Source organism: Pteropus medius, unplaced genomic scaffold, assembly GCF_902729225.1.
Source record: "Pteropus medius unplaced genomic scaffold, Ma_sr-lr_union100, whole genome shotgun sequence".
Taxonomy (NCBI): domain Eukaryota; kingdom Metazoa; phylum Chordata; class Mammalia; order Chiroptera; family Pteropodidae; genus Pteropus; species Pteropus medius.
Window position 1 is genome coordinate 1 of NW_024348529.1, and position 26,616 is coordinate 26,616.

The window sequence follows — 26,616 nt, forward strand, 5'->3', positions numbered from 1 at the left end:
GAGTGAGTGCGTGTGAGCGAGCGTGTGAGTGAGTGCGTGTGAGCGAGCGTGTGAGTGAGTGCGTGTGAGCGAGCGTGTCAGTGAGCGAGCAGGGCATCTGATGGTGCAGTGGCAGGGCCTCTGGCGAGTAGCGTGTGTGGAGAACCAGGAAGTGTGGGCTCCGTTTTGTCCCTGTCCCCTGACGTGTGTCCCGTGAGGAGGTGGCGTTGGGGTCCCGCCTACTTAACCTGCCGCGGTTTGTTTCCTGCCGCGTCGGGCATTGACCCGGGCAGGGGCCCCTCTCGCTCTGGTCTGTGTCACCTGCTGCATCTGGACTGCGGACAGTGCCAGGCTCCGGGCTCGACGCTGGCGTGAGTCAGGTGCTCTCTGTGCTCCTGCCACCGCACAGGGACCACCGGTGACCTCTGTCCTTCTGTTTAGGGTGCGATTGCGGAGCTGAGGGTGCGTGGGGACCCCCAAGTGAGCCCTCTGCACTGCCTGGAGGATGACGACGACGATGACCGTGACAGGGTGAGTCCTCTCTCCAGCCCGTACCCCACCCGCACCCCCACCCCGTGAGTGGCGGCCCGAGCCGCAGGGGCTGGCCTTCCCCGGGACCTCAAAGTGATGGGACCGAACGGTCTCTGATGAAGGTGCCGGTTCACGTACCAGAAACCTGGCAACGTCCGTGTCCCCTGCAGCTCGAGAGGCAGCCTCCCCTCCCCAAAACGTCCCGTGAGAACCACGGATGTAAAGTCAGTCCTGGGAACTGTCTCTGGGAACTGTCCCCAGGTAGCCAGTGGTGATAGAGTCCATAGCAGTCACCACTGCAAAAAGTGTGTGTGAGTGTGTGAGCGTGTCAGACTGGGTGTGAATGTGATAGTGTGAGCGCGTGTGAGCCGTGTGAGCGCGTGTGAGCCATGTGAGCGCGTGTGAGTCGTGTGAGCGCGCGTGCACGCATCGCGTGGGACCTGAGCAGGACAGGACCAGAGGGAAGCAGTGTCCTCGGGGAGCCTTGGATCAGAAGACGCCCCCAGTAGACACGACTGTGCATAGAACAAGGGGCGCAGTCACGTCCCTGCGGCCACCTGCTGTTCCGTCCCATGTCCTGAGCTGGGGACAGCGTCCCAGAAACAGAGCGACGCGTGGAAAGGGAGGGACTTGCTTCTTCGCGGGTCTCTGTGTGTCTGGCCAGGAGCCGAATCGGTTCCGAAGGGTGATTCTCACGGGTCTGACCAGACCCTCGCTGATACCAGCTGACCCCATGCGGCTGCTGCGGGAGGGGCATCCCCCCCACCTGCCGGGCGTGCTCCCCGTCACTGCTCCCCCCTCGTTTCTGTCACCCCACAGGCCTCGGGAGACTTCGGCAGCGGGCTGCAGGGGAGTCCGGAGCTCGCTGGGGAGGAGGTGGTGAGTGCCCGTCTTGGCGGGTATCAGGGGACCCCGTCCTGGTGTCCTGCCGCTGGGACGCTCTTGAAAGTCAGTTCTGTTGCCACATGTTCCTTGGTCTCTGAGGTCACCTAGACAGCTGACTGTCCCTCTGGTCGGCCCTGACGGATGGGATCTGTAGTCGAGGAGGCCTGCGGGGTGCGCCCCAGCTCGCAGGCCCGAAACGGCACGCAGAGAGGCGCCCTTAGGGGAGAGAGCAGCTGGCCGCAGCTCCCACCATCCGGCTCCCCAGGGCGTGCTGTGCGGGGTGCTGAGCTGCCCGGGCGGCCTGGTCCAGCAGTATCCGGTCCAGCAGGCTGTGGGGGGAGCCCTCAGACAAGACTTCACAGGATGACCGTCACCCACCCACACAGCGTCCCCAGGGAACACATGACAGCTGTGGGCTCCTGGCTGCAGAGCATCCTGACCACGAGTTTGAATCAGGAAGGCGGGTCTTCAGGGCAGAGCGGCCTTGTCCCCTCCCGGTGTGGGCTGGTCTCCTGGCCAAGGAGTGCCTGGTGACGACCCTTGCTGGAGACACGTCACAGCCACACCCACGTCACAGCCACACCCACTGTGCACGGTGAAACGTGGAGTGCCCCCACTCCCGCATGGGTGTTCGTGATAGTATTGACCACGGGAAGGAGCCAAGGTGTTGGAATGTCCCCAAGGGGCCGGAATGTCTCCAAGGGGCCATACTGAGCTCTGAGTGGGGGCACAGGGCGCTGGAGTGTCCCCAAGGGGCCATCCTGGGCCTTGAGCCAGGGGACGGGGTGCTGGTCCATCCCTCACATGCAGGGAGACCTCGGGCAGGGGAGTTGGGGACTTGCTGGGCTCACAGGGTGGAGCATCAGTCAAGGGGACTCACCTGCAGGAGGGAAGCGGCCCGAGGGCCCCGAGCTTCCTGCCTGAGGTGAATTCCTGGTGGCTTCTTTTGTTCTTCCTTAAAGTCTAGAGAGATCCTTTTTTACAATCCACATCAATCTAGGCTGAGATTTGTGGGCACCCAGGTGGCACGTGGGTCGCAGGCCATCTGTTAGGGGCCGTTTTTCCCTCTCGCCTCTCCAGGGCATGTCCTCACAACCCGGCCTCCCTGAGGCTCCACCCGCCACTTCTCCACCCTTGGCTGGAGGCAGCAACTCAGAAGATTCCAGAACTGAAGAAATCGAAGAAGAAACCACAGCATCCTCATTAGGAGGTAAAGCTCTTTCGTGGGTGTGCCGTGCGTGTGCATGTGTGTGTGTGAGTGGTGCGTGTGGCCACCCGGTGAGGGATTCTCGTCTGTCACAAACACACGTGCCAGACCGGGGAGTGGCCAGCGCCTGCCCGGCTCCCTCGCCACCCAGGCTGCCCCCGGGGAGGAGTCAGGGCAGAGCGGCTGCTCAGGTGTGTTCATCTCTTTCTTGTGGTTTGTTTCTTGTTTCTGGGGCACTTGTGGGACTGAATGACACGCCCCCTCCTCGCCTGGGGGCCAGTGGGTCCCTAGGAGGACATGAGAGTGGGCTGTGAGGGCAGAGGTGGCCTTGGAGCAAAGAAGGCTGTGCGCAGGACCTCTGTGACATGGGCCCCCCACGGGGTCAGCATTTGGGTGCCCCGGTGGCCCTGGAGGGACGCTGGAGGCTGGGCCAGGACTCTGGGGACTCCGGGAAAACGGAGGTGACAGCGCACCTGCCACGTCGTGACCAGCCAGGCTCAGCTTCTCGCGGCCTCACCCGTGTCCCACCTCGCGGCCCTGAGGGCAGAAATCCTGTGGCCCGGGGCTGGCATCAGGGTTGGCGGCCAGGGCGAGGGTCAGTTCCCTGCAGCTGTAGGACTGAGGGTCTCCGCTGGCCGGAGACCACTGTGGGGTCCAGAGTCGCCCACGGCCCTCAGGTCCTGGTCACTCTCCAGCTCCTCCTCCTCAGAGCTCCCGTCCTGCCTCCCCTTCCGTTTCGGGGCCTCGTGCGGTTATGGTCGTACCCCGAGAGTCTAGGCTCATCTCCCTGTCTGAGTCAGCTGGTTAGTAAGCTGCCGATGACATCTGCAAAGTCCCCTCGCCACGGTGCCCAGCTGAATGTCTGACCGAATAACCAGGGGACAAGAATCTCAGGGACACCTGCAGAGCTCTGCCCACACGTTGCCGTCAAGGTTTCAGACAGTTTCATAGACCTCATTTTATCTTCGAGGAGAGCACGGGTTGCTTTTTAAATTCCGGCGAGAATCCGCGCTTAGCACGGCCAGCTTAGGAGCAGAGAGCACGCGAGCGAGCTGGCCGTCGGCTCCCCAGGGGCCGGCCGCTCCCCTTCCCCCTCCCAGGGCTAAGGACGCGGTGCCTGGGGCACTCGTCACGGCTCCCGAGGGCTCGGCGGGGGGGGGAGGTGGGTGGGGTGTCCGGGCCTCCGTCCTGAGCGCACACCCCACCTGGGCTGCGCAGCCCCGCCCCTCCCCACTGTCCGGGTGCAGAGGGCGAACCCCGGCCCCTCTGCTTCCGCTCACGCACGTCCACGCCCCAGCGCCGTGCGCGGGAGCCCGTGCTGCTTCCCTTTGGCGAGAGTCGGCGGCTCTCTGTCTGGGGGGCCTGTCTGGGCCTCGTGCCGGGTCCTGAGAGCAGGTGTGGGCGTCCCTCAGAGTTGCCTTGCTGTGCCCTTGGCGTTTCTTACTGAGTTATGAGTCAGGCTGTCGGTGTGGCTGGGTCGTTGCCGAAACCGTAGATCAGGGTTGGGGGAGGGGCGTGGGCCCCTAGGATTGGAGTCTCCCGACCTGGGAACACGAGCCACCTCCCCTTGTACTTGGGTCCTCACTGGCTCTCCTTTTGGTGACACCTTTGCCGTTTTAAACGTTTGTGGAGGAAAGGATTTTAAGTTTGCCTTAAATTACGCTGATACTTAGAATCTGGCCTGGGGGGTTCCCACCCCACACTAGCCAGGGCACAGGGCTGGGCTGCCCTTCCGGGGCATAGGGGTTCAGGACTGCTTGGGGCCCCAGATGGGGCCGGGAGGCAGGGCTCTGAGCTAAGGGCAGGGTGCTGGTTGGAGAGTGGCCGGCTCCCCCACTGTGGAGCGACCACACTGGCCACACGTGGATGTGGCTCCGAGTTCTGCTGGAAACCAAGTAGGCGTCTCCCAGGCCCATGCCCCCGGGTGACACAGTGCAGCCCTGGACAGTGTGGGCTCCCTCAGGGGTCATCTGTCCAGTCCCCAAGCAGCTGCTGCCCTATCCCAGAGCGCGGTCAGACCCTGGGCAGGGCGGACACTCCGCAACTTCATGTGGAAGATGGGGTGTCGTGCGCCCGCCCCAGGGCGTCTCGGCGCAGCCTGGGTCCTGTGTCGTCCTGTGCGCTCAGCAGCACTGATGCTGCTGGGTGAAGGGATTCGGGAAACAGCCTCAAAGTCCCCACAAACCATTCATCAGAGGAGAAGGTGCCAACTCCGCACCTGGTGGGGACATGGGCACGCGAGGAAGGGGCAGGGGCGAGGGAGGCGGGGCCGGACGCGCGCGCACGGCCTCGGGGCTCATGGCGCCGTCCCGGCTCAGGCGGGGGCTGCTTTGCCCAGGGTTGGCCCACAAGTAGGACCCTCAGTGGGGTCCTGGTTCCTCCACCATCGCCATCCCCCCAGCAGAGGCTACGAGGGACATCACTGGGCCGCAGCCCGCGGGGGAACTTGAATCCGGGCTGTCAGTGCTGAGTTCCCCGAATGTGACCGTCGGATGTTAGAAAACACTCTCACTCTCACGAGACATGTGCTGTTCGGCGGGAAGGGTTGTGATAAATGCGGGGGGCTCGTGCTGAGCGTGAGTGCGTGCTCGGGGGCGGCTGGGCTCAGGCAGGACTGAGCCGGGCGGCGGGCGAGAGCCTGGGCCACCGCTCCGGGGTCTGACCCCCTCTCCCCCACCCAGCCCAGACCCTCCCGGGCTCACATACCGTCGCCACGGGGGACGGGAACGTCTGGAGCCCTGGGGACAGCCTGGAAGAGGTGAGGCCCCCTCCTTGGCCCAGAAGCTCTCTGTGCCTCGGGTCCGCTCACTGACACCTGACGGAGCTCTGGCTTCACGCTCCTGCTCTCTGTCCCCCATGCCTGGCACGAGGTGGGCGTGCCTGGGGGGCTTCTGGCCAGAGCAGGGCAGCGCGTGGGCAAGGATAGGGGATGACCGGGCAGACCCCGTGCTTGCACCCACCCCCCGCTTCCCTGTGTGGTGCTGAGCCCCGCCCGGGGTGCCGGAGGGCACAATGGTGGGCATCCAGACAGGCGTGCGTGTGGCCCCTAGCCTGCACCCTCCTCTCCCAGGACCCCGCAGGCCCGGTGGTGCGGGGCCCCGATGCACGACTTGTCCCTGGGCCGCAGGGACCCCCAGGCCCACCAGGGAAGGATGGCGCCCCCGGAAGGGACGGTGAGCCGGTGAGTGCATCTCCCCTTGGTCCTGTGGGGCAGGGGCTCAGCAGGTGGGTAGAGGGTGCGGCCACTGTGGCAGAGCAGCTGGGCCCTGGGGCCTGGGCACCCCGAGATGATGCGTCCTTTCCTGTGGGAGAGCTGGGGTGTCGGGAGGCTGCAGGCAGAGGGAAGACAGCCCGGGGCGCGTTTCGCTGTCGGGTTGGGGACAGGGGTGCGTGGTGCTGTCACTGATGGTTTCTCTTGCACGTTGTAGGGTGACCCTGGGAAAGATGGAAGACCCGTAAGTACACGCTCGTCTGAGGGCCAGACGGGGTGTGACGCGTGTGTGGGACCCACGGGACTCTTATCTGGCGACACTTTGCACTCAACACAGTGAAGAGATGTTAACATGAAGCCGTTTTGAGAATGCAACTTAACTTTGGCTAAGAAAATGCAAAAAAAAAAAAACGAAAAAAACCACGCCAGCCTGACCCGCTCACGGAAACCCCTCAGGTCAGGCGTCTGTATGGAGACGTTTGGGGTGACCACCAGCGAGGAAGACGGTTCTCAGAGGAGAAGGTGTGAGCGGGAAGCGAAGGCTGCCGTGGCCGGGGCGGCACAGGACACGGGGACGCATTCGCGGGCGTCAGTGCCCACTCACGAGACTGCCCGTCTTAAAACACTTAGTTTGGATGTTTAAAAATCGACAGACGCTGTTTCTAAGACACAAGAAAGTGACACATAAGGTCACGAGTAGAGGTTTGGGAAAGCGCAGAGCAGCGTGCCGTAGCGGGCGGGGGGTTGTCGCACCACAGCCCGGACACGAAAGAGTCACGTTAGGACGCGTTCCGAGCGAGGGACGTTTCACGGTGAGACCCGCATGGCCCTCGGGCAGCTTGTCGCAGCGGCGGCAAAGCTCTGTGACTCGACCGAGGAGCTGTGCGAGGGCCGTGAGCAGCCTGAGGTGTCAGGCGCTGGCGGAGCGGGCCGTGTGCGTGTGCGTGCGCACACGCGTGTGCACACGCGTGTGCCTGTGCTCCGGGCTCCCAGTGACCCGCAGCGGGCTCGCCGTAGCAGGGTGCGTTCCCATTTCCACGCCCACACGCCCCGCACACTCCGCTCCAAGTGCACGCAGACATTCAAACGTTGACGGTCACTTAGGCCACGAGGGCCTGTCACCCGCATGCACACCCACGCACACGTACGCGTGCACGTAGCAGGCAGAGCCCCGCTCTGTGGCGTGGACGCCCACGGGACGCCACCGCCGGCTCCACGCAGGTGCTGCCTGTGCGACAGGGTCATGAGCAGCCTCGGGGGCCCCTGAGGTCACAGGTGCCCACCTCCGGTCCCAGCTCAAGCCCGGCTCTGTCTGCTCCGTGACATTCTTGGCCGAGCGGACGTTCAGGGCCCAAAGCCACCTGCCTGGGGTCTTGGACAGTGGTGGCACAGAGGTGCCGTCTCCCTGACTGGCTCCCTGCCTCTGTCTTCTAGGGTGACACTGGGCCGCAGGGCTTCCCGGGAACCCCAGGAGACGTGGGCCCCAAGGGCGAGAAGGTGAGTGTGGGACCGGGCGGGGCCTGGGCGGGCGTGTTCCAGGGCCCCCCCACCCCCGGCCATGGGCCATGCTTTCTGGTGTGACGAGCATCTTCTGTCCACAGGGCGATCCCGGGGTTGGGCCGAGAGGACCCCCAGGACCCCAAGGGCCTCCAGGGCCACCAGGCCCCTCCTTCAGGCAGGACAAGCTGGTGAGTTTATCCTGCGACCTCTCCCGCCATGGGGTCGGGCCCCTGTCCTACAGGGGGGACCCTCCGTCCCCTGCCCAGCTTCCTAAGGCCTCGCCCCGCAAATCTGGAACCGGCGGGGAGGTGTGCGGGCCTCGGGGTGTGGTGAGAGCCCGTGGGAGGCCGCTGGCCTGGGGCACTGCTGGGGACAGCGCCGCGGAGGGGGCGCGTGGCCGGTCGGGGCCCCGGGCGACGCGTTCTGGCTCTTCCCGCAGACCTTCATCGACATGGAGGGGTCCGGGTTCGGCGGTGACCTGGAGAGCCTCCGTGTGAGTGTCCCTTGGCCCGGTGGCCACCGCCCCGTGGTCTGGCGCGCAGTGGCTCTGGGGGCTGGCGGGGCTGGAGCGGACAGGGCCATCCCTCTGCGGTGATGCCCACTCAGCTGCTCTGTGCTATTCCCTGTCCAGGGCCCCAGAGGCTTCCCCGGCCCCCCTGGGCCCCCCGGCGTCCCAGGCCTGCCCGGACAGCCAGGCCGTTTCGGGGTGAACAGCTCGGCCACCCCAGGACCTGCAGGCCTGCCCGGCGTGCCTGGGCGGGACGGGCACCCTGGGCTCCCCGGCCCCCCGGTAAGGCCTGCCTCCGTTTTCCCATCAGGGTCTACTGGGAATGGGGTGAGCACCACGTGCGGGGGCCTGTTTCTGTCGGGCCCACCTCCTCCGTGCTCCCCATGCCTCACCTCTGCTCCCCGCGTGCTCGGGGTGGGGGCTCCTGCCTCGGGGCCCTAGGTGGGAGGGGCCTGGTGGTTCTGGGCGGTGACTCTGGGTGACACACAGCATCTGTCTATGGGAGTGGGTCTCAGGGGGTCAGGGTGGCCCCACTGCCCAAGGAAGGGGGGCTGTTCGCAGGACCTCAGAACCTGGCCGACCCCCGCCCGGCACTGGGGACACAGTGGCCTGGCAGGTGCCCATGGGTGTCGCTGATGTGACAGGGCCACAGGAACCAGGCACGCTGGCTCATGTTTCAGTTGGTAACGTGGGGCCAGTCTGTTGACGCTCGCGTCCACTCGGGGAGCGCCCGCCCCAGCATTGCGGTGTGGCAGCCCCCACCATGGGTCTGCTGGTTCTTGCGTCCCCCAACCTGATCAGCCACTCAGAAGGAAGAAGGAAGAAGGTTGTTTATGCCTGAGCACAGCGGCACGGGCCTGGGCGCGTCCTGTACCCTCGGGACGCCTGTGGACGCCCGCCCAGCGGCCGATTCCATTTGCTTTCTGTCCCCAGGGACCCCCGGGCTCTCCAGGAAGAGACGGGCGACCGGGCGAGACTGGCCAGAAAGGCAGCCTCGTGAGTCACTTCCCCGGGGGCCAGATGCCTATGACTTCGAGCCACACCGTGTGGCCGAGGGTGATCGAACTGACGTGTGGGGTGAGGCGTGGTGACCTTGTGGACGAGAAAAGCCACGAGACGCCGAGGCTGGGGGTGGCTTTACGCCCACACGCTGCCGCAGCATCGCCTCGGTGTGGCAGCTCCCGAAGGCCACGCCACCGGCCCCAGCGCGGCCGGGGTGACACGGACGTGGGAGTCTCTTTCCCGGCATCGGTCTCGGGGGCGTTGGTGACAGGAGCTTTCCTGGCTGTGCAGACGTCCAGCGGGGGCCGTGGCTTCCACGGGGCTGTTGATGAATGCTCTGGTCGGGCGCACGTGCCGACCACAGATACTTGGGGACACTCCGGCGTGGCCCCTTCAGCAACGTGGAGCTGGGAGGACCCTCCTCCTGGGGGTCCCCTGTGCCAGGGCCAAGAGGGGCACTTGGAGCTTCAGCCCGTGTCCTCTGGGGGTGGTTCAGGCTGGAAGAAAGGACAATCGGAAGCATTTGCATCAGGGATGGGACAGTGGCCTCGGGGGCGGGACCGAAGGGGTGATAGGCTGTGTGCCTCTCGCGGCTCTGACTTTATAGTAACCAGTCTCTCTTTCCCGCAGGGCGCAGAGGGAGCCCCAGGACCCAAGGTACAGACATTCTTCCAGGTTGGGACTGGCCGCTGGGGGCACCACGCCCGCGAGAGCGCCGGGTGGGCTGGCGTCACATTGGCCCTGTGAGATCCAGGACATGTCCCCGGTGCTCTGACGCGGGAGGCCACCGTGCCCGGGGCCTCACTGCTATGTCCGTGACCCCCCACGGGTGGCTCTGAGGTCCCCACGAGGATCCAGCCCCACGGGAGGACCGGGTGGGCCTGTCTGGGAACTTCCGAGCACGTCCAAGGGGGTGTCACCCGGGAAGCTGCCCGATGGGGGGTGGGGACAGTGGCATTGCACAGCGGGTTAGAGATCGGGAACTTCAAGGACGAGACGAGGCCCAGGGTGGACACGCGAGTGTGTAAACGTGCACACGGGGTGCTTGTCGGCTTCGCAGAATGATAAGGAGCTTTGTAAGTGACGGACACCCCAGTGGCTGAGGGTGATGGTGTTCTTTCTCCCGCCTGTGCAGGGAAGCAAGGGGGACCCCGGCCCCATTGGCGCGCCTGGGGTGAACGGCCTGACGGGAGCCCCTGGACCAGCAGGACCCCCGGGCCCCCCTGGGCCCCCTGGGCCCCCGGGCCCAGGGCTGGCTGCAGGGTTTGTGAGTAACGCTGCCCCCTGACCTGCCCTGGGTCCCCACCTGTGACCCAGGCTCTGTGGGCCCGGAGGGACGGACTGGTGGCATTGAACGTGGTGTCCCCTGCCCTGCGGTGGAGCCGTGGGCGGTGGGAGGGAGCCGGTGCCCAGTTCTACGGACTGTCCTCGCTTCGAGACCATGTCCGCTGTGCGATGCCATAGGGCCGCTCGAGCAGAAAGGAAACGGTCACGCAGCCCGGTCCCCCGCACTTCCTTGGACCAAGGGTGACCTCAGCCCCGGGGGCTGAGCTGGGGCCCAGATGGCCCCTATCCCAGGCACCTGCTTCTTAACCCGAGCACAGGGACAAGGACGGCCGCGGCCAGTCTCCCCCCTTGGCTGTGGCTGGATCTCTGCCTGGGGCCAGTGGCCAGCTGCGGGGGCCTCTCCCTGTGAGAAAAGGCGCAGACCTGAGCCCCTTCTCTGTTCTCCCCCAGGATGACATGGAAGGCTCCGGGGGGCCCTTCTGGCCGACCGCTCGAGGTGCCGACGGGCTGCAGGTACTGTCTGCAGGGACCTGGTCAGCCCTGGGGTTGCGGCCGCCTGGGGCGGGGTGTCCCCACTGGGCCCCCGGGAGGGGAACGGGGCAGAGCGAGCCCCAGAAGATGGGTCTTTCTGCAGTCGGTCGCTGAGTCCTGTGGTTCTGATCTGGGGGAGTCACAGAATTTTGATCTGAGTGGAATTTTAATTCAGTGGGGGCTCCCTGCGAAGTCCCCGCCTCGTTCTGCCCCTAGCGGGAATGGCCGCAGCCGGCCCTGGGTGGCGAGGACAGGCCACCCTGCGTGGGACTTCAGGGCGGGGTGCCGGCTGCTCACTCCACCGTGCTGGGAAGGCGCTGCTCTTTGTGGGCGGGGGTGGGCAGCGGGGCCACCTCACCGAGGCCTCTTTGCCTGCAGGGACCGCCCGGCCAGCCCGGAGCCAAGGTCAGTGCCAGACGAGTTAGCGGCGCCCCACCCCTGCCGCCCTCCCCGTTAGGAGTCGTGGGGGAGTGTGTAGAACACACAGAGGCTGGGGGCCCCCGTCACCCGCCCTGTCTCACACTTTGCTCTTGGGGGCGTCCGGCCGTCTTCCTGAAACTGCATACTGTGGTGCCCCTAGCTTCACAGCCGTGTTTGCTGACTGGGAAGGAAGGGGAGCTTCAGGAAGGAACCCCACAGCCTCTGGGACGGCACATGGTGCCCCGAGACCCCAGGAGCTCCTCTCGGGGCGCCTCATCTTTCCTCCCCACATGCTCTCGCCCCCACCTGCCCCTGGAGGACATGGACCCCTCCCCAGGGGTGGCGAGCCCCTCACGCTCTGCCCCTGACCCCGGCACCCCACGCAGGTCAGCCCCTGCTGACATGGCCGTAGCTCTTAGAATGTTCTGCTTTGATTTGCAAAATGGGGACATCTCACTTATAATTAATTCTCTTAAATTGTGAAAAGTGAAGTCACCTCACCAAGTGAACTGCTGGCATGGGCTCCAGAGCAGGCCCGGCCGTGCACCCCGACGTGTGGCCACCCCCAGCCATGCAGAGTCCCTGAGCCGGGGGCGAGGGTGGTGTGAGGCCTCTCGAATAACCCCCCTGCCTTCCTCGGAGGACAGGGGCGCCCATGGGGGTGCTGTGCAGTGGGGTGCGGTGTGATGGGGTGGGGTGCGGTGGGCTGGCCCAGCGCTGTACTCACGGGGCTTTTTACTCACTTCAGGGAGACCCTGGAATAATGGGGCCACCAGGGGCCAAGGTAAGACCCTTGTCTCAAGCTCAGGAAGTGGCCTGGGTCGGGTGGGCTCCCAGGCTGAGGCCAGAGCCTCTGCTCGGCTGTGTCCCCGTCGGCCCCCTGGGTGAGCCTGCCTGGGGCCACCCTGGAAGCCAGGCCCAGCGTCATTCTGCTGTCCCCTACTTTGTCCTTGTGCCTGACTATTCCTTAGAATTTAGGACATACCTGCCCCCAGGGTACCCCTAGGTTTCCCCGAGTCCTAGGACCTGCTCCCCCAGTCTCCACAGCGTGAGTCGTGGGAGCCACACAAGCCCGCTGCCACCCCGGCCCCATTCTGTCCTCGGCCACACGTGCTTCAAGGAGGCTGGCTGCGTGGAACCTGGTGACCCACAGCAGCCGCAGTCCGTCACCTCCCTGACACTGGCTTGTCAGACGGTGCCTGACACACGGGCCTGTCCCTGTGTCCTTGGCAGGGAGGAGCTGGAGCAGATGGACCTCCGGGGTTCCCCGGCCTCCCAGGCAGAGAGGGCGCAGCCGGAGCCCAGGTGGGTGGCCGCCCAGGGCTGCTGGGGGTGGCACCCTGCAGATGAGAGCTGGCACCCAGTGTCTTCGGGGGTCCCCTGACCTGGCCCTCTGTGCCTCGTGGGGAGAGTCAGGGTCCAGGCTGCCTGTGGGTTTGCTGTGGTGGCCAGGCTCGGCCGCGTTCTGCCCACGTCTCGGGAGGGGCTCGTGTCCTGTCTGTGACGAAGCTTTTCCTTCCTGTCTCTGCAGGGACCAAAAGGAGAAAAGGGGACCCGAGGGGAGAAAGTGAGTGGGCCTCGGGGTACACGGGCGGGACCCGGGGGCCACCCATGGGCCTCGGAGATGTGGGGCGAAGACCCTCGAGTCTAGGGGCTCTCAGGCCAGGGTGGGGCTCAGGGTGCACCTTGCACCCCGTGGACAGCTGTGCCCCTGCAAGCGGTCTGCATGCTGGACGTGGCCTTCTCTTGCAGGGTGACCCAGGCAAGGACGGAGTGGGGCAGCCAGGACCCCCTGGACCCCCCGGAATCCCGGGACCCATCATCTACCTGTCGGAGCAGGACGTGAGGCTACTGCATGGGGGTGTTCTCTGCCTAGATCCCCGGCCACCAGTGGGGGCCAGGATGACGTCGATCAGGGCCACCCACCCTCCCACCTGTAGGGGGGATCTCAGAGACCCTGGGATTTTAGGTCCCGGTCCTGCGGGGTTTCTTGGCTGTCGAAGCAGGGCTCTCCAGAGCTGCCCTATGGGCAGCATGACCCGTTTGTCCGAGGGTCACCCCTCCGGACGTGGACGTGTCTCCTGGCCCCCCGCTTACGGCATAGGCGGCGGGGCTCTGGTCCCCCATCCCAGGGTCACGGGCAGTCTCGGGGCAGGAGGCGGCCTCCAGGAGCAGCTTCTCTTCTTGCTCGAGGGCGCTTGAGCCAAAAGACTGAAGGGCGCGGAGCGCGGTCTCGTCCCCCGTCTGGTTTCCGGCGCTGGCCTGTGGGTCTCGCGATGGGGACACGACGGGGGGGAACCGTGGTTGTGACGTGGCCTTTCTTTCTGTCGTGGCTCCGTGCGCCCTTCCGCTGCCTCGCTGGGAGAAGATGGTGGCCGGTGCCCACGGGGCCAAGGTACGTGCCGCCGGCTGGGACGCGGCCGCCGAGTGCAGGTGGCCGTGCCCACTGACGCTGCTCTCCCTCCCGCAGGGCCAGCTGGGGTTCGCAGGCTTCCCCGTGAGTAGCAGGAGCCCGGCGCTGGGCGGGCACGAGGCTGAGGGAGTGGCGGGCAGGGCGCAGGACCGGGCAGGACCGGGCAGCAGCCGTCACCGGGGCCCGGTCACCTGTGCAGCCTCTCATTGCTGCCCGTTGCCCCGCAGGGACCGGCCGGGCCAAAGGGAAACCTGGGGTCCAGAGGCCAGCAGGGCCCCCCGGGGGTGAAGGTGAGGGGCGCGGGGCCGCCTGTCTGGGGTGTTGGTGTGGGTGCCCGAGGGGCTTGGCAGGGTGGGTGCGGGGCACCCCCGGAGCCGCCCCCTGACGCTGCCCACTGCCCCAGGGCGAGAAGGGAGAGCCGGGCATGGTCTATGGCCCCGACGGCCGCGGGCTGGCCCCTGCCCACAAAGGAGCCAAGGTGAGGCGGCCGCCTGGCCCTGCTCGTTGTCCCGCGTCCAAGGGCTCGGGTCCCAGAACCTCGTCTGCCTGTCCCTGTCACAGCCACGGTGTGACTGCAGGGGGCTGTGATTCGGCTTCTCCGGGGACTGCTGTGGGAGGCGGGGTCCCGGCCCTTGCTCGGGCGGAAGCCCAACGGGCTCCCTGGGGGGGTCCATGCCCTGGCAGCCCCTCCCCTGGCAGGCGACCCCCGGACAGGCCCATGGGTGGGTCCGGGAGAGCAGCGGGACCCAGACCACTGGGTGTTCGTGGGCGTTGGCCTGCAGGGGCCCCAAAGCCCCCAGGGTGGTTGAGGGGGGACTCCAGACCCAGAGAGAACATGGCAGCCCCACCTGGCGTCCTACCCGAGGTCAGGGCCGCCGTGGCCCCGGCTGGGCACGGCCTCTGCTGCTGCTCCGTCCCTCCCAGGGGCCAGTGCTTCAGGTGCTGCCCGGACAGCGTCCAGAGGGGCACGGGACCCTCAGGGGCTGACGGGGGTGACCTGCGGCCACCTAATGGTGCTTCTGGTTTGTGTTCAGGGCGAGCCCGGCCCCCGAGGACCCCCGGTGAGTACACGCAGGTGCCATGCCCTGATGGGACGCTCCTGTCACGCCTGAGTGCTGAGCGGCCGGGCGCACGTCCCAGCTGCACCTTTAAAGCTGGGACCGGTGTTGGCGGGGCCACCGCGGCCGTCTCTGCCCCGCTCCAGCACGCTCCCCTCTCCCCAGGGCCCGTACGGACGGCCTGGACACAAGGGAGAGATCGGCTTCCCTGGACGGCCGGTAAGGACCAGGGGGGTCATCCCGCGGCCCAGGCCCAGACCCCCCAGTGAGTGGACGAGTCCTATGCCCTGTGCCCCAGGGCGCCCTGCCTGTGCAGAGCTCTCTGGGACGAGGTCCCCGCTCTGCCTAAAGGTGTTGACACCCTTGGGTGGGGACCAGAGCTACCGCCCCGGCCCCCGAAGGCCTGAGGGCTCGGTGGGGTAAGGCTGGGGATGTGGGTGGTGGTGGTGGGGCAGTCGCCCTGGTGGGGACCGACGTCAGCACCCAACACGCCCCTCCCCAGGGTCGCCCCGGGATGAACGGATTCAAAGGGGAGAAAGGGGAGCCGGGAGACGCCAGCGTCGGATTCGGGGTACAGGTGCGTGTCCTGTGGGGGCGCGGATGGGGCAGGGCCGGGGTGCTCGGGACCCAGATGGTCGACGGGAGTGGCCTCGGGTCCACAGGCTCATCTCGGGGAGGCTGCGTCTGAGTGACGGACCTTGGGGTGTGACAGTGCTCAGCTGGTCCTCGTGACAGCGTCACACCCCACGCGCGCAGCACAGCCCCAGCCCACCGGGAGCAGGCCCCAGCGCGGCTCTAGTGGAGGGGCCCCCAGGCCACATGGATGCTGGGCTCTGGGGCCCCCTCACTCAGCACCCCGCTATAACTCGCCGTGACTGCCGACCTTGGAGCCGATGGTGTTATTTTAGTGCCGTTAGCAGGGTGGCCACGTCTACCGGAGGCTCGGGGCTGGCTTCAGATACCCTGCCTGCCACACTTGTGCCTTCTCTGCCGGAGGCCCCTCCTGCTTCCTGTCCCCGCCTGGTCCCTGCCCCCCTGGTCCCTGCCCCCCTGGTCCCTGGGAGCCTGTCTGGGCCTCTGGGCAGTGGTCCTGAGCCCAGGGATTCCGCGCAGTCACCTCCCGGTTTTTCCTTCGCTGCTGGTTCTTCGTCGAAGTTTCCTTCCGTCTTGAAATGTGCCTGTCTCAGGGAAAGGCAGGAACAGGAGGCGACATCGTGCAGGGTCCTGAAGCGGTGATGGAGTCAGGGTCACACTCGCTAGGCTAGAATATGCTCTCGAACTGTGCGCGCTGCCGAGTTTCAGAGGCAGACACCACTGGCCGCGTGTGCACCGGCCCTGCTGGCCTGCGTCCTGCCTCTGTGCCACCCCCTCCCTCGGCCACAGCCTGGACGCGGCCTGGGAAGTGACCACTGTGATATTCAGAAATGCTGCCTACTCTGCCACCCTGGGTAGTGTCGTCGACCTGACTGCGAACGTGACTGACCACGGCTTTCTGTCCCCCACGCAGGGCCCGCCCGGACCCCCAGGACCCCCCGGTCCCCCGGGCCTCCCGGGGACTCCCGTCTATGACAGCAACGTAAGTCACCCGCACTCACTGTCCTTACCCACCCCCGTGACAGCCCGTGGTGGCCGCGGCACTCTTTCCCGCCGCTGACCTCCAGGCCGGGGCCCAGCCAGGGAGACTCAGCTCAAGCCACGTGGGTCGGGGGTGCTCCTGGGAGGCAGCCGGGTGGTGGCCCCGGGCCACCCGGCCTGTAGGCAGCAGTTCCTACAGTCGGTCAGGGCCAGGGCTGGGGGGGCCCGTCTGCCAGGCACCTGAGCCCGGAGGACGTCCCCAGTTCACGAGGCTCAGAGACGTGACGGGACCCACTGGGGCACCTCCTGTCACTGTCCTCTCCTGCTTCCTGTACCCCGTCTTGGTGTGGGGCGGCTGAGGGGTGTGGGGCGCCTGTGGGGTCTCATAGGGCTTCTGGGCTCAGAGACCCCTGGGCGGGTGGCGGCCTCGGTTTCCAGAACGTCTCCCTCGACCACCAGCTTTGCCCGTTCTTTGCAGGCGTTTATGGAGTCCGGCCCCCCTGGACCTCCGGGACCGCCGGGTGAGGGCTCCTGGGCCTGGGGGAGAGCCGGGGGGCCCTTCGGAGGGACACTGGACGCCCCAGGGCTTGGCGCATGGATTCGCGGGGTCTGACCGTGGACAGGAGTGGACACTGAGCAGCCACCCCCTTGCTGTCCCCAGTTCAGATCCGGCTCCGTGCCGAATGGGAGAGGCACGGCCCCCAGGAGCAGGCCCGCCTGCTGCAGCCCCCGGGCGGGCCACCGAGCACCTCTGCTCGTCCTGCTCGGACAGTCCCCAAGCCCACGTGCCGTCCCCCTCCTGGGACCAGGCCTGGCCCAGTGCACTCAGGGCCCGCCAGGGTTGGGGGCATATTCCTTACATTCAACAATGGGCACTGGGGTCTCTGTCCCTCCAGGTCACCAAGGGCCTTCTGGACCAAAAGGGGACAAAGGAGAAGTGGGCTCTCCCGGAGCTCCAGGTGAGGGCGCTCTGGGTGCCGTCCCACCGTCCTGGAGGGGGGAAGCAAGGTGATGGCCGGGCAGGTGTTCGTCACCCCGGTGCCGAGGAGCAGGGCTGGGCCCCAGGGTGCGCCTCCCCCCGAGGGGCCGTTGGGGGCGCGGGGACCGCAAACGGGCGGAGCGGTCACTGCCGCGTGAGCCGCTGCGTGTGAGGACGCGAAGCCGCGTGTGCGCGTGCGGGAAGCCGGGCCGCCGTGCAGCAGACACGTGGCCAGAAATAAAACCTTCGCAACGATAAGGAGAACCCACCGCAAAGGGGGAGGACCCCAAATCTGTATGCGCCTGACAACACGGGTTCAAAACAGAAAGCAGACAGCAGGGCCGGAAAGGAAAAACAAACCCAAAGTGACGAGGGAAAGCGTAACGGCTCTCAGCGAGCGACAGGACCCGCGGACAGGTCTGTCCGAGGATGGAGGGTCTGGCAGGTGCCGCCCTGGACCTGGGGCCTGGAGCCAACACAGGGCACCCAGCGTGTTCCCCACGGGGGCCCCGCCGGCTGAAGCGAGTCTGCAGGCCGTGGAGAGCTGGCGTCGTGCAGCCGTTCGCTGACCAGCGGAGGCCAGCAGGAGGTCCCCACGGAAGATGCTCGGCACAGCGCCTTCCGGGCACAGAGAAGCCACGACAGGAGCCAGACACGGCGCCTGAGACTCCTGCATCTCGAGGGCAGGGCACCAACACCAGGTCGTGAGGCGCAGGGGCTCCGAGCCCCCGCCCTCCGCCCTGCAGCGGCCCTGGAGCAGCAGGACCCCCACACGAAGCAGGGAAGCCAGGACGGGAGCCGGGTGACAGCATGTGAGCTGGGCCACCCTGGGCGGCGGCGGAGTCCCCTGCGACGGCCGAGGCAGAGCCCAGAGCGGGGGCTCCCACCCATGGGTGGAGGCATCTCCCTGGCCTTACGGTGTCACCCCAGCGGTTCCATCTTCCAGCTCTGCTAGGTTTCCAGGGGGAAGGTCATGGGAGGAGGTTAACCCAAGGTCACTTGTTAGCTATTCCCAAAACCACAGTCTCTTAAGTAGAGCGTCTTTCTAAGCGTCCGGCTCAAGAAGCTAGAAATAGCAAATTTAACTTGAAGCAAATAGATGGGAAGAAATAATAAAGATCAGACGTGAATTAAAATACATATAAAAAACAGGAAGCACCAAGAAAGTCGAAACGTCAAAAGTCAGTTCTTCGGAAGGACTGATGACCCCTCGCCGGGCCAACGAGGACGGAAAGAGGCAGCAAGTGGTGCTGGGAAGGGGCCGCCCGGGGGCCGCTGGTCGAGCGTCCATGCGGCGGCTCACCGGCCAGAGGTGGGAGGGGCGACGGGCGGTGCACGTTTTTGGAAAGGAAGAATAAGCCTTTTTGACACTCACAACCCAAAAGCAGCTACGGCTAGACTGTTAGAATGAATAAGTAAATTTACCGAGGTCACGAGGGCCCTTTGCGGCATCGATGGCCAGTCGTAAACAAAACGAAGTCCTGGAAGGACCCCATTCAGAAAAAGGTCAGAGGGCTGGTTGCTGGGGAGGGGGCGGCGGGTGGCCGAAGGGGTCAGAAGGTGCACAGCTCCAGGGACAAGGCGTCGAGCCCTGGGCGCGGCGTGTGCTGGGTGCTGTGGGTGCTCGGAAGCTGCGAAGAGGCGGGGCCTCCAAGTCCGTTCACAAGGGGGAGAGTTGTTTCCTTTTCTTCGTATCCACGTGAGATGACGGACGTGAACTGACGTGGGTGGACGTGGAGGGGGCTGCTGCCCACCTGGCACGCCACGGCGCCGTGTGTCAGCTGTGTCGATGAAGCGAAGCGGGGGAAGCACCGTTCACAAAAACCCAGGGACCAGGAATGAGTGTGACGTGGCGGCGTCCACACGAAATGGCAGCTACAGAGAAACGAAAGACGGGTGGGGGAGGTGAGCAGCAGATGGGGGCCGGACGTCACCCGCTGAGGCCACGCGAAATCTCTTCTGCAGGGCAGTTCCCGCTCGACCTCTTCCAGCTGGGGTCCGAGATGAAGGTGGGTGGCACCCTCTCCCGGCGCTGAGCGCTGCCCAGAGCACTCGCACTGGGCGCCCCACGTGGCCCTGGCCGTCCCCGGAACGGCTTTGCGGACTCGCTCGTGTGCCACGGGGGCCGCCAGGCCTGGGCTCCAGGAGCTTCCAGCTGCTCCTCCCCCGCTCCCCGCTCAGGGCTTGTGGGGTCAGACCGGCCCCATGCCACCCACGAGAGCTGGACTGCCCCAGACAAGCCTTTCTGTCCACAGGGAGAGAAGGGTGACCGAGGACACACCGGGCAGAAGGGGGAGAGGGGCGAGCCCGGGGCTGGCGGGTTCTTCGGCTCCAGTATTCCCGGCCCTCCTGGCCCACCGGGCTACCCTGGGATCCCGGTAAGGTGCCCACACACTCACCCAGGCCTGGCCCAGAGCTCGTGTCCCCAGGGCCCCGGGGCCAGGAACTGAGGGCAGAGCCATGGGTGCCCACTGCAGCCCACAGGCTGCAGCCTGCAAGCTGGGCCCTGAGCGCCCCATCCTGGCTGTCTGTCCCTGGGTGGGGCATGGCAGGCCCAGTGGGGGCACAGCCACTGCCCCCAGGGCAAACTCACTGACCTCCAGCCAGCTGGGGAGTGCGGGTCACAGTGAAGCCCACCCCAGCCCTCCTTAGCCCTCCCCAGCTCCCACCCCAGCCCACGCCCCTCCCAGCCTCAGCTCCCCAGCCGCCTCCCCAGCCTTGGCGCCCAGTCTGCTGGCCTGGTTCCTGCCCAGCAGGACCCACTGAGCCCCCCCCGGGAGACCACCTGCCCTGAAAGACTCCAGGGGGAAGTGGGAGGTGGAGGGAACTGAGGGGGCAGCTGCTGTGACCCACAGTTTGGGGGGGACGGTCCCAGACGCTCAGGCCTGGGCAGGGAGTTGGCACAGCTCAGAGGCTGTCTGTCCTCCCTGCATAGGCTCTGGGCAGATGCAGCCCAGCCCCTGGCACTTGCTTGCGTGGCCTGGGGACCGCAGGTCACCATGCCGTTTTACTGTCCACCCTAGGGTCCCAAAGGAGAGAGCACCCCGGGCCAGCCTGGCCCACCCGGACCTCGGGGACCCCCTGGCGTCGGCTACGAGGGGCGCCAGGGGCCTCCCGGCCCCCCGGGCCCCCCAGGGCCCCCAGGGCCCCCGTCCTTCCCCGGCCCTTACAGGCAGAGTGAGTCCGGTGGGGGGCGGGCCTGGGCGCCAGCCACCTCCAGCTGGGGCCGGCCCGTGCCCACCTCTGCTTCCTCTCACAGCTATCAGCGTCCCTGGCCCTCCAGGCCCGCCCGGGCCCCCGGGCCCCCCCGGAACCATGGGCACCGCCTCAGGGGTAAGCAGCCCCTGCCCCTGCCCTGCTAGACACACACCACCCAGTGGCCGCTGGGCCACCCGCCCTCCGGAGCCCTGGGTGGCCCACAGGGACCCTGGCCCGCCTTGCCTAGGGCAGACGCACGGAATCCGAGGGGTGCTCTCTGAAGCAGGAGGGGCTGGGCGGGCGGGCCCCGGTGCAAGGCCGTGGCGGCTGGCGGGCTCCCGCTGAGCCCCTCTCCCGCCTTTCCGAGGGCGGTCTCAGCCGCCTGGTGTCGCAGGGCGTCCTTAGGGGCCAGCCAGACGAGAGGCGTCCACTTAAGTCTTAAGGACTGTCCCTTGTCAGGGGCGGCCATATCGCCATCCCAGCACCCCGAAATGTCCACACGCAGCCCCCTGAACGCCCTTCCCTGTCAGGGCCGTGTCACCCCACCCTGTAAGCCCAAGGCCGCCTGGCCGTGCAGCAGGTCCCCATGGGGCTGGGCCTCCCGCAGGTGAGGATCTGGCCCACGTACCAGACCATGCTGGACAGGGTGCCTGAGCTGCCCGAGGGCTGGCTCGTCTTTGTGGCCGAGGGGGAGGAGCTGTACGTCCGTGTCCGGGACGGGTTCCGGAAGGTCCTGGTGAGTGCTGGTGGCCTTCCCCTGCACGTGGGAGGGCAGTGACCTCTGGCTTCACTCAGAGGGGCAGGGGCAGGATGGGGAGAAATGCCAGGTGGGGAGGGCCGCCCCCTCCCTGGGCCCTCAGGAAGATTCTGCCAGGGCAGACTTAAGTCAATAGACTGTTTTCTGAGCAGTTTCAGGTGGACAGGAGTGGTCCCCACTCTACAGCACACGCATGCGTTAGGTGTGTTATACGCCAGGCACAGGTGCAGCCATGCTGGCTCCTGTGGCGAGGAGGACAGGGCTGGGCAAGCGGCTGGGAGGGCGGCCCGGCTGTGGGCTGGTCATTCAGAGGTGGCTGGGGTGACCCTATGCTTTTTTCCAGCTGGGGGCCCGGACGCCACTGCCACGTGGGACGGTAAGCCCTCATCTCCCCACGCCTGCTGGGTTTGGGACGCATGTCCCAGCCTTTCAGATGGCCGGGGCGCATGTGGTGTGTGACAGTGGCCGTTTGCACTGCCTCATGGTCCTAGAGTAACGTGGTGCCTGAGGTCCCACCACCTCTAGGGACAGGGCGCACACTCTGCGCGGATGGGGCGCAGACTCTGCGGGGGACGGGGCACACAGACTGCGGGCGCGACGATCATGTGGGACGCAAGTACACAGACTCTGGCGGGAGTTAGGCACAGCCAGACTCTGTGGGGACGCAATATTAAGACCGGTGTGGATGGGGTGTGCAGACTTATGGGGACCGGGCACACAGACTCATAATAGTAATAGACTCTGTAGATCGGGGCGACATAGACTTGGTGTGGGATGGGGTACGAGACTTGGCGGACGGGGAAGCATGGTAGACTTCATGGGATGGGGTGCACAGACTCTGTTGCCCTCCCTTCAGCCCACGCTGTTCATTGGTCTCTCATTCTTCACCTAGAGTGCAGGACACGGGGACAGATGCTTCTAGGCTGGAAGCAGGGGGTGGGGACAGGGACGGGTGGATGGGCTGAAGCACGTGCACCCCCGAGTCGAGCCGCTGTAGTGCCCCCCTGCTGCGGGCTCCCTGGAGTAGAAGTCATGACTCGGCGAAGGGCCCAGGAGAGGCTGTGTGAGGTCGTGTCAGGGGTTCTGTGGGAGCCTGTCGGCCACGGCAAGCCCGCGCGCTCATTCATCAAGCATCCAGCACCTAGTCAGGGCCCTTCCCCCCACGCCGGGCACAGTCCTGGGCACGGGGTACGGCTGTGCATGAAAAGGCAAAGCCCCCTGCCTCGCGGAGCCGGCACGTGGGGGATGAGCCACACAGGTAACGGGTTTGCTAGTCTTCATTCCGTGAAGTGTAACATGTGACAACGTAAATGTAGCTGTTTTGTGTAACTGTACATGTGAACTAATTACATTACAAATTTTAACCAGGTAATAGGTACCTAGCATAGGCACACAGGTAACGGTCACAGAGTATACAATATGTCAGAGGCATTTGCTGCTGTGGGAACAGATGGGACTCGGTGGGGTGCGGGGTTGGGACTTTAAGGGGGAGGTGGCCTCTGTGGTGGGCACGGAGCCAAGATGCCAGGAGCGGAGTACGTGGGCCCGCTGGTGTCCAGCCTCCAGGTCAGGATGTGGTGGCCCAGGCCCCCCAGGCCACAGCGAGGCAGCAGCTTCTGAGCGTGGCGGAGCCAGCGAGGGGTGCAAGCAGTGGGCCATGGACTTGATCAGGGTATAAACAGGGGGGCCAGGCTCCCCAGCCCTGGGTCCCACCTGACTGACTCCCTTAGCACCCCCAGCTCAGCACTCCCAGCCAAGAGCACAGCTGGGGCACAGGCGAGGGGGTGCTCCGGGCTGGGTAGGAGGGAGAGGCGGGGCCGGCGGCTGCAGGAGCCCGCCACACACCCTCCCCATCCCCGGTCTGCAGGACAACGAGGTGGCAGCCTTGCAGCCCCCGCTGGTGCAGCTGCACGAGGGTAACCCACACCCGCGGGGGCAGCTGCCCCCCTCCACGGCACGGCCCTGGCGGGCAGACGACGTCCTGGCCAGCCCCCCGCGCTGGCGAGACCCTCAGCCCTACCCTGGAGTCCCGCACTATGGCTCCTACGTGCAGCCCTGGCCGGCGCGCCCCACGGGCACCCCAGCCCACCCCCACCAGGACTTCCAGCCGGTGGTGAGTGGCCCTGGCCACGTGCCTGTCAGCCTGTGCTCGCAGGCAGGGTCCTCCGGGACCACCCTCTGGTGCTCGTTGGCGAGGCCTGTCCCTGCTTCTGTCCTGGGGGGCACAGCACTGGGCACAGGGGTACTGCAGAGCCTCTTCAGAGGCGGCTGGTGAGGCCCGGGGACAGGGACTTATTTGGGAGGGGCAAGGGGGAGGGTAGCCTAATGGTGGCCATTCCAAGCTGACTGCCACCCACTCCAGGGCAGGACGCTGCTTCCCAGGCCCCGGTGCACCACACACCTGTGCCCGGCGCAGCTTAGCCTCCTAGGCCTGGTCTCTGCCCAGACTCGCCCCTACTGCCCACTGGGGGGGTTGCGGCGGGTGCCAGGGCTGCGGGGTCGCTGCCGCCGGCGGCTGACCACGTCTCCTCCGCAGCTGCACCTGGTCGCGCTGAACGGGCCGCAGCCGGGCGGCCTGCGCGGCATCCGCGGGGCCGACCTCCAGTGCTTCCAGCAGGCGCGGGCCGCGGGGCTGGCGGGGACCTTCCGCGCCTTCCTGTCCTCGCGCCTGCAGGACCTGCACAGCATCGTGCGCCGGGCGGACCGCGCCAACGTGCCCGTCGTCAACCTCAGGGTGGGTGCGGCCCCGGGCGGGGGTCGGGGCACTGGGCAGCCCGCCCGGAGCCTCCCCCAGGCACCCACACAGCCCCCGGTGGCCTCGTCCCGGCCCCCCTGCCACCCCGCCGGGTCCTGGTGTTCGGGGCTCACCTCAGGTCACGAGACCCTCAGCACCCCGGCCCCGCCCGCGCTGGGAAACGCCCCTCGGGCTGCCCCTGCTGCAGTGTCGGCGACGCCCCGCGCCGGGGGCTCCCGCATGCTCCACTGCGCGTGCTCCATTCCGCCCGCATTTCGGAACCACTAGAGCTGCTCCGACCCGGGGCCCAGGCTGGGGAGTGTGCCTGGGGGGCCACCCCAGGGAGACGCGGGGTCCGAGGCGCCTGGCAGCCCGGGCTCCGGCGGAGGTGACCAGAGACGGAACAAACGACGCCCCCTCCCGCCCCACAGGACGAGGAGCTGTTCCCCAGCTGGGGGGCCTTGTTCTCTGGCTCCGAGGCCCCGCTGAAGCCCGGCACCCGCATCCTCTCCTTCGACGGCAGAGACGTTTTGCAGCACCCCACCTGGTAGGTGTCCCCGTGAGCGGCCGCCGGCTCTGGGTCACATAAGCCAGGCCACACTGTGCGTCTGCCGCGGGAGCGCCAGTGAGGACATCGTCCCCAGTGGTGCGTGGGAAACCCCCTCGCCGGCCTGCTGCGCCCCTGTGCGGACACCGGCCGGCGGCTGACCGGCTGGCCGCTGGTCAGTGCACGCCCCGGCCGCGCTGGCTCCTGTAAATCGCCCCACACGGAACCTCTGGATCGGGGCAGGTGGGCACCTCTGCTGCTGGCCAGTTGCCAGGTTGCCCACACCCGTCATCCCTCTGCTGGTCACGAGTGAGGGCTCAGGCTCTTACACAGTGGTCAGGTGTCAGACTACCATGCGGCCCCGCCCTCACTGAGAAGTCCCCAGGGGTCCCGGGCCTGCTCCTGGGGCTGTGCCCCCAAAAGCAGCAGCCACAGCCGCATGGGGTGAGGTGCGGGAGGTGGCGCCTGCCCCTCCTGGGAGCAGGGCCCAGGCAGGACTGACACCCACTGTGTCCTGCAGGCCCCAGAAGAGTGTCTGGCACGGCTCGGACCCCAGTGGGCGCCGGCTGACCGAGAGCTACTGTGAGACGTGGAGGACAGAGGCCGCAACAGCCACAGGCCAGGCGTCCTCGCTGCTGGCAGGCAAGCTGCTGGAGCAGAAAGCCGCAAGCTGCCACAACGCCTTCATCGTCCTCTGCATCGAGAACAGCCTCACGACCTCCTCCAAGTAGGGCTTCTGCTCACACGGACGGAAGGACGGACAGATGGCCCGAGAGAAGGCCAGGTGGCAGGGGGAAGTGGAGAAACCCCCAATGCAGAGCGCGTCAGCTGGCACCCGAGGGTGGGGCCGGCAGGGACGTGTTCCTGTGTGGTTCACATTTCCTGTAATCGTCCAGAAATAAAAGGAAGCCAAAGAGTGTATTTTTTAAAAAGTTTAAAACCCAAAGCCTGGTGTCAAGACTTTTCTTCTGCTCCACCCCCTGCCCAGGCACCAGCTGGTCTGGCTCAGTCATGTCCTCGGTGCCCATGGAGCCCTCTTGGCCCAAATCAGACCAGGATCCACCTGGCTGCTCTTGGCAGGAGGCCAACTCTCGCCTCTCTGCCCAGGTGCCCAGGCGCCCAGGTGCCCAGGCGCCCAGGTGCCCAGGCAGGTGCTGCTTCCTCCCCAGAGCCTCTTCTCATGCGTAAGACCCAGACGCTCGCAGGCCTGCCGCAGCCTCCCTCCCCTCGACCCAGCGGCTGTGGCAGCAGCAGAGAAGGTTCTGTCTGTCCCCACCAGCCAGCAGCCGGGACGGCTCAGCCCCAGGTGCAACGGGAGACGCCCTCCCTGGCCTCGCTGTGACCCTCCCTGGCCTCGCTGTGACCCTCCCTGGTTGGATCTCGCGCCCCTGCTGACCCTGGCTCCTGCGGGTCCCCCCATCCCGCAGTGCTGTATGTGCAGGCGGCCGGTCCATCCCTTCCCCCAGAGCCAGTCCTACCCTGTGGGGTCTCTGTCCCATGCTGCTTTCCTAAGCAATCAGTGGGATCACACCCAGTCCAGAGCCCAACCCAGTCAAGGCCACGCTGGGTGTCTGCAGGGGTGCGCAGACCAGGGCGTGGCAGAGCCCTGTCCCAGGCTCCACTCCGTTCCCAGGGCGAGGACACCCTGCAGCCTCCACGCTGAGCTCGTCCCAGCCCCTGCCCCAGGTCTGACCGGACTGCGTCCTGCTGAGCCAGCGCGGGGGCGGGCAGCGGGGCGGAGTTCCCCTTGCAGGATGGGGCACTCAGAAACCACAGAAGCGAGGAGACAGCACGCATGTCCTGCACCAGCACCCCCGCCAGCCCGGGGCCTGCGCGGCGGAGCCCTGGGGGCCGTGTGGAGGGGTCACGGACAGGCCTGGGCCGTGCCCCTGAGCAGGCCACGAGCCCTCAGCCCTGGCTCACCACTGTCTGCGCCAGCGCGTCTCAGCAAACTCCCATCACTGTCTTTGAGGGAGGGCTTCAGAGGACATTTTGGGGTGCATATGGGCATCTCCGGGGAAGCTGGTGGGAGTCCCCACTGGTGGTCACCCTGGAGGACCAGAGCCCACTGCCTCAAGGTCTGTCCGCGCTGCAGCTGTAAGCCAGAGGAGCTGGTCCTGGTGACTGACGGGGTTCCACACAGGACCCCAATACAAAGGACCGCTTGCACGGGGTTTTCGAGCAGCTTCATTGTCATGAGATGAGTCCTTGGGAGCCTGTCCCTGTGCCACCGAACTGGCAGACTGAGGGTCACAGTGAGCAGGCACACACGTCTGTAGCTGGCCATGTGTAGA

The 26,616-nt window shown here is 66.5% G+C and overlaps 1 protein-coding gene across 10 annotated transcripts; it reads left to right on the plus strand.

Annotated features, from left to right (window-relative positions):
* The first annotated feature begins 363 nt into the window (after positions 1–363).
* COL18A1 (collagen type XVIII alpha 1 chain) lies at positions 364–25,268 on the plus strand. Of its 10 annotated transcripts, XM_039879756.1 has the most exons (39): positions 364–510; positions 1,330–1,389; positions 2,476–2,605; positions 5,284–5,360; positions 5,673–5,783; positions 6,031–6,057; positions 7,248–7,310; positions 7,415–7,501; positions 7,753–7,806; positions 7,945–8,103; positions 8,755–8,817; positions 9,454–9,480; positions 9,959–10,090; positions 10,561–10,623; positions 11,020–11,046; positions 11,810–11,845; positions 12,295–12,366; positions 12,593–12,628; positions 12,814–12,903; positions 13,430–13,456; positions 13,532–13,558; positions 13,702–13,764; positions 13,878–13,952; positions 14,509–14,535; positions 14,698–14,751; positions 15,035–15,109; positions 16,040–16,108; positions 16,586–16,628; positions 17,004–17,066; positions 19,052–19,095; positions 19,342–19,464; positions 20,110–20,263; positions 20,346–20,419; positions 20,892–21,020; positions 21,385–21,417; positions 22,909–23,154; positions 23,578–23,775; positions 24,207–24,322; positions 24,843–25,268. In XM_039879756.1, the coding sequence occupies exons 3-39, from the start codon at positions 2,479–2,481 to the stop codon at positions 25,051–25,053; spliced, it is 3,102 nt and encodes a 1,033-aa protein (XP_039735690.1). In that variant the 5' UTR covers positions 364–510; positions 1,330–1,389; positions 2,476–2,478; the 3' UTR covers positions 25,054–25,268. The 10 variants fall into 10 exon arrangements, with proteins under 10 accessions (XP_039735690.1, XP_039735688.1, XP_039735694.1 ...); XM_039879754.1 differs by having other exon boundaries at positions 13,430–13,558; XM_039879760.1 differs by lacking the exon at positions 13,878–13,952.
* Positions 25,269–26,616: the final 1,348 nt, after the last annotated feature.